The sequence below is a fragment of the Lingula anatina genome, chromosome 2 (assembly GCF_051362555.1).
Source record: "Lingula anatina isolate TDL-2025a chromosome 2, LinAna3.0, whole genome shotgun sequence".
NCBI classification, from domain to species: domain Eukaryota; kingdom Metazoa; phylum Brachiopoda; class Lingulata; order Lingulida; family Lingulidae; genus Lingula; species Lingula anatina.
The window spans coordinates 16,463,239-16,482,611 of record NC_141768.1 but is presented as its reverse complement, the minus strand read 5'-3'; the positions used below and the strand labels follow the sequence as shown (position 1 = coordinate 16,482,611).

At 35.8% G+C, this 19,373-nt stretch overlaps 2 protein-coding genes across 4 annotated transcripts; one reads left to right on the top strand and one right to left on the bottom strand.

Annotated features, from left to right (window-relative positions):
- Positions 1 to 1,223: 1,223 nt before the first annotated feature.
- On the bottom strand, positions 1,224 to 8,160 carry LOC106152777 (cytosolic Fe-S cluster assembly factor narfl). 3 transcript variants are annotated; one of them, XM_087006849.1, is made up of 10 exons: positions 8,034 to 8,160; positions 6,779 to 6,871; positions 6,189 to 6,344; positions 5,836 to 5,968; positions 5,513 to 5,647; positions 4,962 to 5,210; positions 4,623 to 4,701; positions 4,269 to 4,403; positions 3,921 to 4,078; positions 1,224 to 3,569 (listed from the first exon to the last, which is right to left on the bottom strand). In XM_087006849.1, exons 1-10 carry the CDS (start codon positions 8,097 to 8,099, stop codon positions 3,328 to 3,330), a joined length of 1,446 nt encoding a protein of 481 aa, XP_086862975.1. In that variant the 5' UTR covers positions 8,100 to 8,160; the 3' UTR covers positions 1,224 to 3,327. The 3 variants fall into 3 exon arrangements, with proteins under 3 accessions (XP_086862975.1, XP_086862976.1, XP_086862977.1); XM_087006850.1 differs by having other exon boundaries at positions 5,836 to 5,965; XM_087006851.1 differs by having other exon boundaries at positions 3,432 to 3,569; positions 3,960 to 4,078.
- Positions 8,161 to 8,205: 45 nt separating this feature from the next.
- LOC106152778 (target of rapamycin complex subunit lst8) lies at positions 8,206 to 12,615 on the top strand. Its single transcript, XM_013526510.2, has 9 exons — positions 8,206 to 8,371; positions 8,782 to 8,833; positions 9,074 to 9,236; positions 9,349 to 9,424; positions 9,671 to 9,745; positions 9,863 to 9,940; positions 10,373 to 10,497; positions 10,763 to 10,905; positions 11,313 to 12,615. Exons 1-9 carry the CDS (start codon positions 8,228 to 8,230, stop codon positions 11,426 to 11,428), a joined length of 972 nt encoding a protein of 323 aa, XP_013381964.1. The 5' UTR covers positions 8,206 to 8,227; the 3' UTR covers positions 11,429 to 12,615.
- The last annotated feature ends 6,758 nt before the right edge of the window (positions 12,616 to 19,373 follow it).

The window sequence follows — 19,373 nt, the reverse complement described above, 5'->3', positions numbered from 1 at the left end:
TGGAGGCTGTGGTAGGAGAGGATGCGCAACGATGTCACAGCTGCGAAGGGGCACATCGACCAGCTGAAGACTGCCAGTAAACAAGAAATAGTTGACTGGATCAAGGCTGCCTGGGACAATGTCCCCGCAACCATGATCCAGAAGTTTTTCTCTATTACTGGCATCTTGAAGTCATTAAGGGGAGACGGTGGTGTCTCAGTGCCGGAGAGCGACATACCAATGCTAGAGAGCGATAGCGACAACGACGGAGAGGAGTTCATGGGGTTTCCCACAGAGGACATTACGGATTGCAATGGTCCTTTTCAGGACTTTTTGTAAAAGACAACATCTATTATCATACTTTTACCCAGGCCTAATAGTTATGCACAAGGCAGAATTCAATTGAAGAAAGTGTTTAGTAATGTAGACAAGATGTGACTCCCAAAGCATTACCGTTAAGTGTTAACATTGCTCTATAAAGAAGTTTACGCATATCACATTCCTTTTAAGGACTTTTTGTAAAAGACAATATCTATAATCATACTTTTACCCAGGCCTAATAGTTATGCACAAGGCAGATTTGAAGAAAATGTATAGTAATGTACACAAGATATGACTCCCAAAGCATTACAGCTAAGTGTTAATATCGCTCTAAAAAGAAGTTAACGCATATTTTTTTTGTTTTTGTAAGATACAACGTTCTTGTTTGAAATAAATTAAAGGCCAGGATTTGGTGTGTTTTTATTACTTAATTTGGGTTTTATAATTAGGTTATGCATCGGCATTATTTCAGTGATTGTTTCCACTTTTTTTTTGGGTTCTGCGGGTTTATTTATCTCCTTGGGTAAAAAATTAATAGGGACATAAAATTAAATTAATATAGCTTATTATATAATGCACAATTACAAAATTTTAACCAAAGTGAGTCTTTCCTTGCAGCAAAATATCGCTTGGGGAAATTTAGATATGGGAAGTACATGGTGCGGGGGCATACAGATGAGGGGCAATAACGGCCCAGGGGAATATAAATATAAACATTACCATCTCCCATGTTTAGAAAATAATTTGGCATTGCCACATTGGCGATTTATTTATTTTTGGCTGGGTACTATCGGATAGTACAAAATTGTTTAAAAATTTTAACAGAGGAAAGATGTTCTTTAAAGCACATGGAATGACTTGTCTTGAGTGACACAAATTACTACTCCCAGTAGGAAGAGCGTTTTCATGGATGACTCAAACAATCCGTCTTGGAGGTCTTTATTTTTGTAATTCGTTCAATTCCACAAAAACCATGTTGCTGAGAATATAATTATATATTTTTACCCGTTGTTTGTATCACTGGCCACAGTTTCGTTACCGTCTCAGTCGTTTTTGCGCAAGATCTTCAAATTGAAATGTCTGGAACTCTTTAGCAGATGGAAGGAGGCCACTGGCAATCCCAATGTTTATTTTGTTTGCTCTAAGAAGTGGATTGATGACTGGATGACAGAATACAGATCTAGCGTATCGTTAAAACATCAAAACAAGAGGTTTGCATTGGGCCAAGAAGAAAGGGTGGCTGGATTAAACGAAGGGTTCATCTCCGCTGCTATAAGAGAGTTTTTCCCATCCTTATCAACTGTAAAGAGCAGTGAGAAAATGTTTGAACAGCCAAGATCCTTCGCCAACAGATGCTTTGACAATTACAAGAGAAAGAGGACACATGCCATTAACGTGGAGGAAGAGATTGCAAAGAAGCAATTTACAGAGAGTGGAGCAGGAAGGAAATAAGGAATGTTTAAAAAAATGGGAACTATGTCACAAAGCAGAAGGGTAATCTGACAGTTACAGTTTGGAGGGACAAAAGAAACTTGTGCATTATTTCTTTATGGAGAAAATTGCAGCAGAGTGGGATTGAACTTGAATGTTATTCAGGGATAAGTGATGAACATTTGATGGACGTTATGATGCAGATTTATCATGATCATCCTCACTGTGGGGTAACCATGATGATGGGGCATTTACGTTCCAAAGGCATCATGTAAGGTTTATTTTAAGAGAGCTAGATCCAGTTAATTCAACAATGCGTTGGGGCCTAAGGGCCCAGCAGAATACCATGAATTGTGGGGACGTGAATGAATGAAGCCACAGGGATTATTTTAGTAGATGTCAGTCCGTAGTCTTGAACAAGAACCCTGATGAAGAATAAATAGTTGTCAATAATAAAAGACCCAGGTGTGTTGAATCAAGTACTGTTCAAGCGTGCCACAAATGCCAAGCCCTAATTGCCTGTCAAGGTCACAAACCAATATCCAGGATAATCAGGATAATTAACCACTATTGCAGTTTTGTGAACACAAAGTTGCCTTATGGGCTTACAACCAACAAAGAGGATATTTGTGAACCTAAAGTTACCTTGTACAGGCCCTGAACCTTGAAATTTACATTAGGAGAAATAAGAGTAGCATATTCTGGTATAGATAAAGTATGAGGTGCTGAGCTTTACGCAAAATAGAGCAGATAATTGGCGAGGCGAAGCCTAGACAATTATCTGCTCTATTTTGCATGAAGCTCAGCGTCCAGTGCTTTATCTGGCTTAAAGCACGGTTCATTAACCCTGGTACTGACTAATTAAACTGAAAGGTTGTCACTTTGTCGCAATGGGGCACCCGAAACGAGTTGGGTAACACACGGTCACACCTATTGCGCCTCTGTCATGCAGTAGGTAACAACGCAGAAGTAACAATGGAAAACAACGTCTCTCTTACTCAACTGATGGAAATTCCAACAAAAACTCTCTTTAAAGTTGACATTTCAGATGAGCAGCCAGAGAGGTTCGAGAAGCCATTGACTAGTTCTGAATTTTCTCAGAATTTGGCAGCCAGAATACCAAACAAAACTCAAGCAAGTACTAAATGGGCCATAAATCTGTTTAGTGACGGCAGACGTTAAATCCCTCACCACGAAACAATCCCACTGGCCCATCCCTTGTTTAAAGGATCGGGCACTAGAAGCTGGTTATCACTCTGACTTAAACTGCAAAGAGTAGCTTATCCCAAAAAAAGTAGCTTATCACATAAGATGATCAATCATGCTTGAAGATATCTACTGACAAATTAGAGTGCAATATTAAACAACTCAATACATTGAGAAACCAGATTGGTGGGGAGAAGACATTGATTATGGATGTAGTCTATAAGGTAGAATTTAGAATGATCAATTGTATAATCAGATCCATGTGGTATTGGATGTCTCAACTTCATGACCTCATTCCAACAGATTTGTGTCCTGTGCAAAATTTGGCCATAAAAAACCTAGTTTAATACCGATTTTTTTTAAAGTTTAAATTTGCCTTAATATCCTAATTTACCACTTCAGATTTAGAGCACTTGTCATTTTCTCTACTTCATGGTACTGTGTATGAAGCATGTGTTGAGCTTTTTCTGTGTCACTGCCTCCTAGCCAGTCTTCATACAGCTGATGTATATCATTACTTTGAAAAGGAGTCCTAGTTTCTAAAGAATTGTAAAGCTCATCTACTCTCTGCAGCAGTTCTTTAGAGGATTCTCCATCATCAGGCCGAAGCTGCCCACCACCATTGAGGCATCCTGTGAAGACAAGATAAGAATTATTAGTAATTTCAAACTTTGTATCACTTCCATTTAATTAGTTGATGCTGAAAACTATTTTAATCTGGACACAGCATTTTCCCCTCCTCTGTAACTCTGTAGACTGTAGTTTCAGCTTTTTCATGAAATTACCCCAAAATCATTCATACTAGATTCAATTTTAATAGAACTTTACAATACCAGTATATGTATTATTACAGTCAAGATACTTTAAATGATATCATCTTATTTATATTAATAAATATGTATCTTCACAATTAATCCATAATGAGTGCATTAGCCCCATATGTTTTCAGCCAGTGCATAAGGTACTACCAAAGGTTTGCTCACCAGATGGACATGCCATTATCTCCACAAAGTGATACTGACATTTCCCCCTTTTGATTTTCTGGACAATATTTTGAATATTTCTGAACCCATAAGCCAAGGCAAACTTGAGTTCTTCTTTTCCATCCACTTCCAGTGTCACTTCCTTGAAATCCTGGTTCCTGATATAAATAAGGTAGTAAATTTACATTATTTAATTATGCATGATGTAAAAGTAAGAAAAAGTATCAAAAGAGATTAAAACTGATGCAATAGAAAACATCAACCTGAATCTATCCATGAACTGTTTCTTAAAAATTCCAATAAACTTGTAATGATAAAAATCATTTTTTTTTTTTCATTTTAACACACCTCAAGGTTTTGTATGACAGATGACCTATATGTGTTCCAAACAACTCCTGGGCAGCATATTTAAAAACATGTTCTAGATATCCTCCAGACCCCCCACCAGGATGACCATAAAGTTCGTTAGACTGCGGTGAGAAGCTGCAAATAAAACATTATAATGTAAATGTACAACATGGTGTGCTTGAATGTATATTTGCTAATAATGGTAAAATGCATTGATCCCAACAGAATTTCCAGATGTTAATGTTACAATATGAATATACTTGATGAAAAGAACAGACTGTAATAAGAAAGACAGATTGACATAAATAAAAATTTAAAAACATATTTAGGAGCTTCTTAAAGAAATATACTTACAAGGAATCACAGGGTTCTTTGCAAGGCTCTACATCAACCAGGGATATTCCTTCCACCTCTAACATTTTGTCCACTTCACCTGGAAAAAGTGTCTTAGACACATCAAGGACAACACAAACACTGTCAAGGTGAGAATGACAACACAACTTGTGTAACTCTACCTTCAATAAATTTTGCATTGAAGCCAATCACTGCAATCAAAAAATACATAATTGACAGCAATGACTTTTTTATTCTAACCTAAAACAATCATATGCAATTAACACTGTGTCTAAGTCAAATACATTTATTTGCCCTTTTCTGGAGTCATTTTATGTAAATAAAAATCATATTATTTACCTGTACTTATAACACAGTCCACATCTCTAGTCCTGTATACATCGTTATAAAAGTCCTGCCTGGATGCTTCTAGCTTTTTATCATAACATGGCATGACAGTTACATGGTAGATTTGATCTGGAGTTTTACCATGGTGTTTAGCTAAATAGTCTTTTACAAGAGAACCCATAATCTGTTGTGGGGATTTGGTTGTACTAATATATGGGAGAATATAAGATCCATGTGTTTTCTCAGCATAGCAGATCCACCCTAAAATACATAAGAAATAGAATTGTTTTATTGCCTGGCTGAGTGTCACAAATATTTGTATACAACAGAATAACAAAAATGTCAGTTCTGAATGAATTATATTAAAATATATAACCTGTCACCATTCATGCATTACACTAGATACTGTATTCCTCATTTTTTATATTCTATACAATGTGAAGCCATCATCAATTTGTGTTAATGTCAGAACGGTAGTCAACCAAAATCAATCAACCAAAATGTGCAATTTTTTTAGAATTCAATCTGTCATTTTTTTTTTTTGCTATATAAAATATATTTACCTGGACAAGCAGATGCAAGCATTGGTATTGCACTTTTCTGTGTGTCTCTAGCTTTGTATTGCCTTATGAATTCTTTACCACTTTCGATTAGGCTGAACTCCCTTGAGAAGCTGGTGTCAAAAACTAAATCTACACCTGTAAACAACAGAGAACTACTACTGATTTAATCAAGGCAACATGGTGCCTATGTAATTATCTTCTGATCAAGTTTCTATTACCATGTAAGTATTCCTAACTGTATAGAATAAAATAGATATGCAATAAAGTATTATTAAAATGCCTTCATCTATTGGAAAAATATTTAAAATATATATATATTATACCTAATCTTTTGAAAAACCCATTTATCCTCTGTGCAGCTTCCACAATTCCTATTTTATATTTGGCTGCCAATGAAGCTCTTGACTGGGGGCACACTGACACAACCACAATCTTCTTGTCAGCTGAACCTTGCTGCTTTGTGAAATCAAAATATTATGGACAAAAAATAAGCAATAATGCAATACTTATTAACAATAGAGTTTTAAAAATACAAAGAGCTCTCTTCCATATCAGAACAAGTTTCCAAGTTCAGTTTTAATAAGAAATGAGTAAATGACTTTATAATGAAAAATGCAAATCATGCATTCACACTTATAAGTGACAAGTTAAATCAAATGGTCATTGGACTTTTTACCTTATCCAAATTTTTGTTTTCCTCTAGTATTCTGTATAATTCATCTTGGCTCTGTTGAGTAATAAGGACGCTTTCTGCTGATGTGATGCAACCACTGCAAGCTAGACAGTCATTCAATGTGATTTTGGCTTTCTCCAGCTTGTACTCTGAGCCATCCTGAAATACATTGTACATCTACTTTTTGTAATTGGACAACTTAGTATGGTAAATTATTACCTTACAATTAAAAGGAGTCAATCATAATTGCTGAATAATTATTGTATTTCATAGTTCATATTTTATAATGATGTAAGAAGTTCCCAGTTTGCAAATTAAAAAATCATACTGATATGTGAAACGTGCTCCTAAGACATATCCATCAGACATGAATTAATCCATGACCTGTGCTCATATCACTGATAATGTTTAAAATGGTAATTGCACCTTAGGAACTTTGCAGCCCAGAATAAAAAGATCAGGCTGATAAATTTCATAACAAAACATACAGTATGTACTTTCATAACCTTGATTGTCTCTACACATAACCTGCCAAACAGGTCAAAGTCAGATCTCATGGAGAAAACCACAATGTATGTAAATATCAACCATACCTGTCCCAATTCCAAATATGACCCATCAATCCCAATTTTTATTGCTCCAGTTTTAGTGGGCTTTTTCTCGATTTTCACTGGCTTGATACATTCCTATAAAAAGAGAGACTGATGAGCAAGATTTTATAAATAAAAAAATTAACTAATTTTATTTACAAAAATATTACTACCATTTCACATCAAACACACAAACAGGCATTTTGATAATTACAAAAAAATGCACGCTAGATTTGGTAATGAATTTTCAAGTTCACAGAGCAAAAACAAAGGTTAGTGACGACAGTGACATTTCCTTCCATTGAAATTCTAGCTGTATCCATATTTTGCTAAGGTGTTTCTTTCTTTCAATTTCTTAATATTCTTTTTTAGGATTGCAGGGTTTCTTGCTAAAGATTGCCTTCAATCATGCTATTTTCAACTGCAGATCTCTATAAGTGGTGCTAGTTGTTTGTTTTCACAAACAAAATAATTTCATCACTTTGCCTCTTGCATATGCATATATTTTATTCTTCTTGAGAAAATCTTAGAGGCAAACTTAAAACTTGGTTTTGTTCCAGAGCAGGTAAGGGTACCAATTAGTGTGTAAAGCAAAAAAATGAGACAAGTCTCAATGTGGAATTGCATGGTTAACTACTACGGGTGAGTTGACAAGTCCAAGTCTAGCACGAAAATTCATGCGTTAGCACTCCTATTGACTATTGTGTTAGCACAGCCAGTACATATCAGAATCATCATAGGAGTGCTAATGCATGAATTTTCGTGCTAGTCCAAATCCTCTAGCACTGGTCTGCACTGGTCAGTATCGTGACTGGAACTGCACTATGTGTTCACTCTACCCGCCAGATACAGCCTGTTGTGTAACTGTGTAGGTAGGCTTTGTCCCCAGAGAAGAACTTCATCAGCTTTGTTATGGTGTACATGTACTAGTAAGAATAAAGTAATTGTTTCTTCAATCTACAGCTAAATATTCATTATTGAAAAAATTTACCTCCAATATTCCGATGTCTAACAGAGCCTGATAAAGATGCTCTGTTATACATAGAGATATTGGAGGTAAATTATTTCAATAATAAGCTGTTGACTGAAGAAGAAATTACTAAATACTCTTAGGCTTCGTGTCCGCAGTACGGGAAGTGGTATAGAGTACTTCCAGTGTTTTAACACTTAAAAGGTTGCCTTAGACCAATTCATTACTTTTTTTACTATTTTTCATATGATGAAAAACAATTTCTCTCAATATCGTAATGAACTTTACCTGTGAAGGCGTGATAAAATCATCTAAATCGGTCAACTGCAGTGCTCCGCTAAATTTAGAAGCCATGACAGCTAGTCTGCAGGAAAGTATTATTTTGACCAATCCAGTGCAAAGACTTGCGACATCACGGCCGGCTTCTGAATCTGGGCCGTTACTTCCGGTTTAAGGAAAGAGTTGCTGCTCTTGTTGATTTCATGAAGAAGGGACCAGATAACGCTAGCGGAGGGAATGGGGGTTCTGATCCGGTGATATTAGCCACTGCTGGATATGACCACACGATTAGATTTTGGCAGGCACATAGTGGGATATGTCACCGAACAGTTCAACACCCGGACTCCGTATGTACATGTACTTAGCACGAAATTCATGTGTTAACACTCCTGTTGACAATTTTATATGTACTCTGTCAACACGGCGTAGATATGAAATTGTCAGTAGGTGTTAATGCATGGATTTCGTGCTACGTATGTACTGTACCTGAATAATTGCTTTTATAAATGAAAATCCCATACACCATTTTCTTTTTCTAATTATACAGGTATATACTGTATATGCCATAATGTAAAAAAATAATCAGTGGAAACATTCATCAGTTGTAAGAAAATTGAAATATCACAAACAGACATACTTTAGAGAGTAATAATAATTTAACATGACAATTTATTCTTATCAAATGCTGTTACAAGTATTTAAATCTGCAAATCTCGCAATCATTGATTTTAACATCACGTATCATTTTACTTTGCAGCAAGTAAATGCATTGCAGATAACACCAGACAAGCAGCTGATTGCAGCTGCAGGTAATTGATTGTGCATACTACCACTTATAATTCTACCAGAAATAATAAACGGAATGCAGTACAATTAAGCAAACATTTTTGTTTGACCTATTTCATTTTATTTGGATAAAAAGCCTATTCATGATTGACACCATCCTCATTGATACTGACATTCATTCATTCTTATTCACTATTACTAATATATTCTAAATTATTTTCGTGAAAATGATGTTCTTTCTGCTGTATATGATCAAACTTCAGGGTATCAGCACATCCGTATGTATGACATTAACTCCAACAATCCTAACCCAGTGATCAATTATGATGGGATAACTAAGAATGTGACTGGGGTAGGCTTCCATGAAGATGGCAGGTGGATGTTCACAGGAGGAGAGGACAACTCAGCAAGAATATGGGATTTAAGGTGATTTTAATATATTATCTAGTTAACAAAGACATTAATAACAAAGCATTTGTCCCATTACCTCAGTGTCACCATTGTTTTTATAACTTTTCATACAATTTTCATGTTACAGGTCACGGAATCTACAGTGTCAAAGAATATTTCAAGTCAATGCTCCAGTAAACTGTGTTTGTTTACATCCTAATCAAGTAAGTGAAACATGCATGCATTCATGAAGGAGAGCCACATATAATACACTTGCAACCAGACTATCCAATATAGTATTCATTAACAATAATTATTATAAGCTTTGCAATATTGTATTTATGCGTAATGGCACCAACAGGCTACTTAATGTACATATGTGTAAATGAATAAACCTGTGAGAGAAATTAAGAAAGATTTTTTAATGTTACTTATATATATATATAAGAGACACTTTTTTTTTGTTGCAGGGAGAACTGTTTGTTGGAGACCAAAGTGGTGCTATACACATATGGGATCTTAAAACAGACCATAATGAACAATTGGTAAGTTCTTGAGTACCTACTCAGTAGATTGTTCACTTGTTTTGGCATTTTTCTGCTTTGATGATATGTAATGTACACATATTCTACCATTGGAATGTTTTTACTTTTTGTCACCAGATCCCAGAGCCAGATGCTGCAGTGCAGTCCATCAGCATTGACCCAGAGGGAACATACATGGCTGCTGTTAATAACAAGGTTCTATATAATTTCATAACTATGTTTGTAGAGAAATAATTCAATGATATTCATGAAGCTGCTCAGCATATACCGGGGGTACTTATTTGTTTAGGTCAAAAAGATTAAATTGTGAGCAAAAACAATAAAATGTTGGTGAAATATAATTTGGGGAATGGTACTTTTTTCTGCAAGGACAAATACAGATACTGCTGTGATTTTATATATGTGTAAAGATAGGTACAAAATTTGTGCCATTTATGCCAGAAATACAAAACAGATAACAAGTGCATTGTGATCCACAGAATGTCAGAATGATTTCTCTGGTATGAAGGTAATACTAGCATTTCTATAGTTTTTATATATCATTTTTGTTTGTGAACCAATATAACTTGTATTGGTGACTAAAACAATGCATTTCATCATACATAATGAACAACTTTTTTTATATAGGGAAATTGCTATGTTTGGAACTTAACTGGAGGAAGAGGAGATGAACAAACACAGCTTCATCCGAAAACAAAAATACAAGCACACAAGCGATATGTTTTAAAATGTTTATTTAGTCCAGATTCAACGTAAGAATTGATTACATTTTGTATTATAGAAAAATTCCAGTAAATTGTAGCATGTTTTTCTAAGAGTTTTGCAGATATCAAAAGCCAATTTTGATGCCATAGTGTAAATGTAGTTGTCTATTTTTTATACTGTAATATCAATATTTCAAATGGACCTCCTAATTTAAAAATGCTTCCATTATTTATAGAGGAAAATGTACACATGGCTCTGTGTTTGAAAGGCCTAAGAAAAAAATTTGTGTTTAATATGTTAATTGTGTTGCAGGTTACTAGCCACCACATCCGCAGATACCACAGTTAGGATATGGAAAACAGCAGACTTTTCTTTGTACACTGAGCTTAAAGAGAACACACAGAGATGGGTTTGGGACTGTGCTTTCAGTGGAGATTCTCAGTACATGATTACAGGTACATAATTAATTTTCACATTGGACCCATTTTCTACTATACTGTATAGTAATCTGAGTTCAATTTTTTTCGTTTGGTAATTAAGACTACCCAGATTACAATGGAATACTGTAATTATGACTTGGAAATCGTGCAACACCAAAATTGAATTCTGTCAAATGTTGACACTAGTTATCATTTCAGTCTTTAATTCTATGACATAAATGAAAGATACCCAGTAAGTTATTGCTATCCTGTAGCTTACATTATGGTGAACAGTGTAACAATGCAGCCTTGCATAGTCTGACTCAAGCTAATAATATGGGTGAGACAATTGCAGTCTTTTTCACATCTACTGCAATTAGATTGAAACTCACCAGGTGACCATACTGGACTTGTTTACGTTAAATCTTCCTCATTTTTTGCAGCATCTTCAGACAATATGGCCAGGTTATGGAACGTGGAGACTGCACAGGTGAAAAGAGAGTATGGAGGACACCAGAAAGCTGTCATTAGTCTGGCCTTCAGGGATGATGTAGAATAACTCTGGGAGATGTGGAAAAACACTTGAGGATTATACCATATTGAAAAAGAAAAAGGGAATGACCTGTGTAGACTTTTTGAATAAACAGTGTTTCCAGTTGGGAAATTACCTTTTTTAAGGACAGGTTAATTTTGTACAGTAATTACTTAAAGGGTTCTGTAACTCACTAGAGGTTTTGTGAGAGAATTAACATTGACATAATCAAATTATGAACTGATGGTAGTCTGTTTACAAAAGCAATGGCTGTTTTCAAATGCACTTCTGTGGCTTACCAGCTGAAAGCCAGTAATGAGTACAGTGGCATTTCTAACATTAAAAAGGTGTTTACCTAATATGACTTTGTTTTGAATATTATAAAAAATGTGAAAAGTGTACATTTTTTAATGTTGTCTATGAGTTATTATAGTGCATATTTTATGAAAGAACTAAATCATCCCTGCAAGACGTTTTAATCACCACAGAATGGTAAATCAGTATAAAACATAATAGTAATCATAACTCTTGTGATTCAAGATAACTTATAATAGATATTAAAATTAATTGATATCTGAAATATAGTTACTGAATATTTACTGATTTATTTTACTACAACATATTTGACAAATTTCCAGTGCCACCAAAAAGTTGTCAATTGAGAATTAGTCAAAAATTTAAAATGTCCTCAGATGAATGACACGCCTGTACCTTGGTCACATCCAGAACAAGTTGATGTTTACAACTGTTAACAAATGGAATTATAGGGTTTTAAGATACTTTTTATACCCTTTCATTATATTTTCATTCTAGGCTTGTTCTTTGCATATGTCTGCATGGAATATGATTAATAGATGTTGATGCACAGCAGGCCCGTAGCCAGCAATTTCAAAAGGGGGGGTTCTTTTTCTGAAAAAGTGGACCTTTTTCCATAAAAACTTCATGTACCTAGATCAAATTTCACCCAGAGTGGACCTTTTCCCAGCAAAAGGAGCGGTTCTTTCGAACCCCCCGAACCCCCCCTGGCTACAGGCCTGCACAGGAAATTTTTTGAAAACCCCAGCACAGTTTGGTGTGGATTGGCTGTCATGAAGCAGTTGGCATCTAGATGTGATGGTTTAGGTCTTCAGGATGATTGTCATTTGGAGATATAGGGATTTGCTTTAACTTCAAGCAGCATGAAATAAAGAAAATGTTTTTTTGTTTTTTTTTGACACTGCATAGGGTTATTGGATTCTAAAATATAAAATTCATATCCGTATCCAAGGATTTTCACACATGTTCAATTTAACAGGACTTGCCACCTCTACTCCAATTAGCAGCAACTGAATATGTGCTTGTACTTCCTTGTTGAAAGACTCCACAGCAATGATGGAGTGCATGAAATGAATCTTTTTGTTTCATCTTTAGATACAACAATCAATATGTAATTTAAAGGGATAATAACTCTTCGTATGAGATCTATGAGCGCATTCACATGGAGAAGAGCCGAGGCTCTAAAAAGCCAAGAACTAAATATGGCAAACGTACATGAAAGGGAAACCTCCTAATCCTTTAATGGTCTCTCCGCGGGTGTACAGTCATTAAATCTCCGCTCAATTGGGACGACGCGTGGGGAGGCGTGTGAGAGGCGGAGAGACTATATTAAAAGATTAGGCAGTTTTCCTTTCATGTACGTCCGCCATATTTAGTTCTCGGCTTTGTAGAGCCTCAGCTCTTCTCGATGTGAATGCGGCCTATATTTCACAATAAAAACATTGTAAACAACTCACAGAAATGTAATATATTCTGTTTTACCACAAAAACAGCAGTTATAGCTATTATTCTGATATCTGAGCTTGTCAAATTATTTAGGCCAGATTTCATCTTTTTGAGCATTCGAACATTAAATAGACATGAAAGAAATGAATAAGCATTTACTTCTGGCCTCTTGCTTATTTTGGTATTAATAAGAAAGATTACGAGCATATTTCATCGTTTGAACTCCTCTGCAGTCTTAAGATGGGTTGTAGGCAATGTTTTTTCTTTTGTCTCTTTCAGTGCTTAAAACGTACTTTTCATTGATTTATGCCAGACTTGGTAAATTGTAGCCAAATATCCTCATGTACTCAAAGTGATCCTCACTACTGATAAAGAAAGATGTTACCGTCGCTTGCTTTGAAACGCCTTATTTCGATTTTTGGCTGTAGTTTTTTAATCTCACAAAAACAGTTGTCAATAGGAAACGTGGGATAGTTTTTTTTAATCTCACAAAGAGAGTTGTCAATAGGAAACGTGGGATGGAGAATAGGATTAGAGGCTATTTGACACCACGGTTTTTAAACTAAACCTTGTTCGTATTCAAAAGGAAGGTGCCCACGCGCTTTGTCAAATCGGTTTACCGTTCTGTCTGCTGGTATTGAAATTGAATTTGTTTTCCCCACTGAATCCGGCCGTTTAGTCCGTTAAGTTACCAGTGCGTTCCACACAGACACTCTATACTTCCCATGGGTGCTTGCCGTTTTGGTTTTCTGATAATAAGGGCGCATTCACATTGTCCCAAGATGAAACGAATGTGGTTCAGTTTATCTGACGTTTTCATTGTTCATTGATACCAGCCGTATGCCATGTAGGCGATTTACTTCATGCATCTTGGGAAGAGAGCGCTATACATAGCTCTACACTCAACCGCATCATGCTGTGTTTTCTTGAATGAGACCACTGTGTATCTATTCTGTAGGGACATTGCCTGAGTCAGGGCATATCAATTCCACGCAGATGTCTATAAAGTATGACAAAATCGTGTTAAACGTTCCCCCCATGCACAAATACATCGATGTGATCCATCATCAGCTTCATGATCGGGCTAAGTTCACCCAGGCTATATAAACTTTGTTTTTAACATTAAAAGAATCGCTTACTTTGGATGACATATTTAATTGATTGCTACTGGTTAATTAGTCTGGAATGGAATGAATAATTTACTTAAGGGTTTCACCCTAGGGAACGCTGAAGCGGAAGACTTTGTAAGCGGATTGTTTCTGTTCATTCATGAGAATGATCGGTATGAGCGGGACGATTATTTCAGAGCAGCCGGTAGATGAAACGGTTCTTATTAATTGTCGCCCTAGACATGTCTGAACAATATTTGATAGTGACACGATAGTCACGATCCACCATGCCAGTCACGCTTTCGTGTCAGCCTTGAAAGGCTTTCATGTACTGGAATGGCGTCAAGGCAATCCTGTGGAACGCAAAGAAAGTAGATTTCATTTCAATTGAATTCAGTCTTTAATTTTGTGAAAATCCTTAAAATATTCGGTTGTCTTTAAAGGAACCCCTTCTGTCTTTTTGTGACCAAGGCGAAGATTCTGAACAAAGTTAACCAACAAAACGTCCGAAACGTAATGGTGCTGGTATTTCTTACTGATAACACAACTGCGCTATCTAAATAGTTACTGTACAAAACGCAGTTTTAATTCGTGCTGGTTGTCTTGGGGCCAACGTTGTTTGTTCCCATGTCTATCCTGCTACTTTCATTTCCTGATCTATGGACCGTCTCCAGATTTTCTTTCATATTCCTCATGCCTTGTGGTGTCCACCTCATCGCCATCTTTCTGATGGAATCTTGGGTGTAAATCTACAAAAATTGAAAGACTTAAAGACAAATTGAATGATAAACGGAAGATGTGGCTGTAAAAGATCTGGAAGATAGCTCATAAATAAAAAGGGCTTTGATTATGTTTTTAAAACAAACAATACCCCATAAATAAGAATTGTTTTTGACAAAAAAGATTTTCAGTAATTATACTAGTACTCCCTGCTTTATTAGAAACCAAAGCTAGGACAAGCTACTCGTATTCCCCTTTTTTTTTTTTTCAATTAATGACACAATGTGTGTCTAAAAGATTATGCCAATGACAGATAGCTCACAGAAAATGTGTGATAATAATAGCAAAGAAGCAGAAGGATGGGAACATATATTTGCTTGTCCGATAAACGATTAACTGTGGTTACCATGGTACCTTTTAATGGTTATTGTTGTAGATGTGCCTATACGCCAGAAAACCCTGCATTAAATTCATGACACGTAGGGCTGTTTGACAGTAATGAGTAAGCATTATGCTTCTATAGGTTCAAAATGTGATTACAACAGTTATATTCAAAACATTGGAAACGTAGTTGCATGCATGGTTTGAAAATACGTTTCGTTCATTATTTTTCAACTTCGAAACCATGTAGTCTATCATAAAATGCTAGTTAGTAAGTTAAGCATATGCTTTTGAAACAATATAGTATAGTTTTTCGGCCAAGAACGCGGAAGCAAATTGTGCTAATAGGAATAGCATTACCGGACATTACAATTGATTTTGGTTGTTACCTTGTTGGCATACCAGATCATTTGTGCTATTAGATATTTCTCTGGCAAGCTTAATGGAAATACCTCTGCTTCAGGTACTATTTAAAGTGGCTCAATTAAAAGTAAATCCATTTAGATATAGCGTGAAACTGTTTGAGTGAGCTTGACTCATGCAGAACCAGATAAGGTTGGTTTTGTTACGCATGAAGCACTTTAAGATCTTTGTACACAACAGGCTGGGTTTTATTTGCATAACTAAAAGGTCTTCAATTTGTTGAAACATGGACAGACACCGTAACAAAGAACATATTCTTCATTTCCATTAATAAGATCAAATTCAAATACTAACTTGATTAATGATGGTCCAGAAATGGTAAAATCAACTGTTAAGTCGGTGATACAAATGTGTCGCATCTAAGATTTTCAAGCTAGTACATAAGATCAGAGACCATAATTATGTTGTTCCGAATTAACTAGATCGCAAATGAATCTAATTAACACATATCTTTTGCAATTCATTAGTATCTAATGACCTTCACTATATCCCCCCCCCACCCAACCCCCTTAAAAATTTACATAGTCGTTTATAAAATATTTTATCTCATTACTAGGCTTATGTAGGGCGAACGTCACATGCATTCATTACATTTTTGCCTTGCGTAAAAGGCAACCTTTGATCAAGAATATTACCTTCATTATTTTATAAGCAACATGCCTATTATACAAATAGGAATATTTCATTTATTTTAGACAACAAAAATCCCACGTCCCTTTTTTGCTTCAAAGAAAAACTCTTGTGGTAAATCGTATTCTTTTTATTATCAGGTTGTTAGCTGTACTTGTATGTGATGTGCTCATTGTGCTGTAGACATTGCTGCTGAAGACTTTGTTTTGCAGTCCTTTTTTATTTTATTTTATTTATTTATTTATTTATCTATTATTTATTTATTTATTTATTTTTTTTTTGGTTTATTTTTTCTTACTGCTCATTGTCGACCTTGACTTATTCATTTATTCAAAACGACTTGTCCAAACGCGTTATCCAAATCATTACCTTCTTTTACCATTATACATTATGGGTTTCTATTTTTTTTTTCGACCGTTGAAGTTACTGTTTAAACTACTCGATACATGGAACGTCTAAGTCATGCTAAATATCAAAAGTTACAAATCATTCATTTTTTTTATAAAATGTCTTTTGGTTGGGATATAATTACATGTACAATAAGAAAAAATTCTCAGTGGTATCATGCGCCATTTGTGGTGCGTTTTCTTGATCCATAGCATTTCTTATAGGTCTACCTTGTCATCCCTATGCTCATCATACCTCCCTGTTAAAACCTCACAGCAATAAAGGCAAAATTTATAGTAGATTAAACAGATTACACGTGTACCTTAAAATCTTGAACACGGGCAGTAGAAGAATCTGATATGTAATATAGCCTAATAACCTTTTTTTTTTTTTTTTTTTTTTTTTTTGCGGATTCTTATAGACATTTGATACATTGGTTAATAAAATGTAGACAACTAGTTGTGCTTATTTTCATGTTTCACGTCTTATGACCTAAATAAAAAGACAATTTAAGCAGACAGCATTATCTTCTGTGCAGCTGCTTGTCTGAATGGTAGCCAAAAGCCACAGATCTGTTTAGCAGGGGTAATACAGTCTTTTTCACATCAAAAGTACTTTTAGCTTGTTACTATAATCTCTGTGGGAAAGTAAATCTTTCTGAGATAAATGTTTCCAAGAATAGACGGTCACATAAGTATGGATATACAAAGATGAAATGTAACATATGCATTGATATGTGGTTTTGGTCTTTTTCCACCGATTTCATTTGAATGTGCACTCTTTCTGCACCTATTAACCCAAAATTGATTCAGGAACAGGCTTTAGAATGCGACATCTCTGTAACCGATATTCTTTTTCAAATGATTCAGGTAATATCACTGGACATAAGATAGACAATAGCTTTCAACACTTTGTTAACCCAAATTGATTCTGGAAAGGGCTTAATTATACAGCCTCGCTACAGGCGTTAGCTTTCTTCTTGATTTTCATGTAATAATACTAATATCTCCGCCGCTGGACTTCGACGCTGGAGCAAACAGTGGCACTGCACGAAAGAGACGGTTATCAGCATAACTGACTAGTCCAGTAAGCACAGGCTGAGATAAAAGAAAAAAACGTGTGAATCTAAGGTTGAAATTAGTTTATTTTGAATAACAGCTAATGACTTCCTTTGGAATAGATACCGTAAAGTGTTCATGGAGGACCCTTTTCTTGTGCGTTCATTTCTGTTTGTTGTCTTTTGCTTTTTTCAAATTTCAATACTTTTTTTGTTTAATCTTAAGTCTATTACTTCTAGCAATTCCTTTTTTATCGAAGCACTTATGACAACAATAAATCTCGGGAATTAAGCATGGCTTTAAAAGCAAAATTATCCGACCGTTTGTCTGAAAAGCACCTTCCCCACCTTTTTTTTAGATCTAGCCATAAGAACGACTAATCTCGCGTTCTCCTTTTTTTAGATCTAGCCATTAGAACGACACTAGTAGTATTCACAACGTCTTGACTATTGACATATATGTGCTTAATGTAAGGCTGTAAGCAAACTGTTTTAATTGGTTATGTCTGAAGTAATAAGCACACAATTCGTAGACATGTCGTTGGATGGCATAATTTTCGCTAAGTGCAGGAAGGCATGCTATCGTACCAGAAGGCCAAATGGCGATGTCAAGTGTTTTGCAGTAATCACGGTACAAGGCTACATCTGCTGTTGATCAATGATTCTACAGCTTTAGGTGGACGGTTACACAACAGACATCATGAGAACAGGAAAGTGCCTCAAGGGCTTTGACACAACGAGAGATTTTTGCCGTCCGTGATCTAGATTTAAGTATGGCAGGACACGTTGTAAATGCATTTATACTCATATATTGCACCCCCCCCCCCCCAACACACACACAGAGAGAGAGAGAGAGAGAGAGAGAGAGATGTTAATTTTGTGTTGTATCTGAAACGTGCGTGAATGCACTGACACGCTAAACTTACAGTGCAAATAATACAGGCATATAATACCCCATTTTTGCTTTTTTTAGTTCAAAATCTTTAAGGGAGTCAGGGCACCCGTCTAAAGATTCAATACAAACCCAAACATTCATCATACCACGTGTCAGAGTTGCTATTAGAACCTTATAAAGCCATTAACCGCTGTCTGGCACTTATAGATTATCAGAGAATGCTGTTCTTATTGCTGATTATAGGATATTTGTTTTTGTCGTGTCGAGCGTCAGCACTCGTTGTCATCAGCTTCCTCACCGCAAACCTATCAGGGTAAGGACTACCTTGGAAGAAGCTCACCGATAAGTTTACCGGAGTTAGTGGTGTAGGCCATCCTAGCGCTGTTTTCAAGATTACTGCTCAGCGCACAAAATCACTTTTGTATTTCTAGGATTTAACAGGTTGGTGGTTGGTGGCAAAGCAGCGATCAAAACGTTTTAGGGAAAGATACTCGCGTACCCATGCACCCCCCCCCACACACACACACACACACGCACACGCACGTATGCAAGCGCATTGCTTATCGAACTGATTCTGGTGGCAAAAATGCCTGCTACAAAAAAAGCAAG

Coding starts and splice junctions, on each gene's coding strand:
- LOC106152777 (XM_087006849.1), bottom strand. CDS start 8,099: ATGGCTTCTAAATTTAGCGGAGCACTGCAGTTGACCGATTTAGATGAT. Junction 5,211..5,512: donor GCTTGCATCTGCTTGTCCAG/GTAAATATATTT, acceptor TATGTATTTTAG/GGTGGATCTGCTATGCTGAG. Junction 4,702..4,961: donor GGACTGTGTTATAAGTACAG/GTAAATAATATG, acceptor CACTTTTTCCAG/GTGAAGTGGACAAAATGTTA.
- LOC106152778 (XM_013526510.2), top strand. CDS start 8,228: ATGAAGAAGGGACCAGATAACGCTAGCGGAGGGAATGGGGGTTCTGAT. Junction 9,746..9,862: donor CAGACCATAATGAACAATTG/GTAAGTTCTTGA, acceptor TTTTGTCACCAG/ATCCCAGAGCCAGATGCTGC. Junction 9,941..10,372: donor TGGCTGCTGTTAATAACAAG/GTTCTATATAAT, acceptor TTTTTTATATAG/GGAAATTGCTATGTTTGGAA.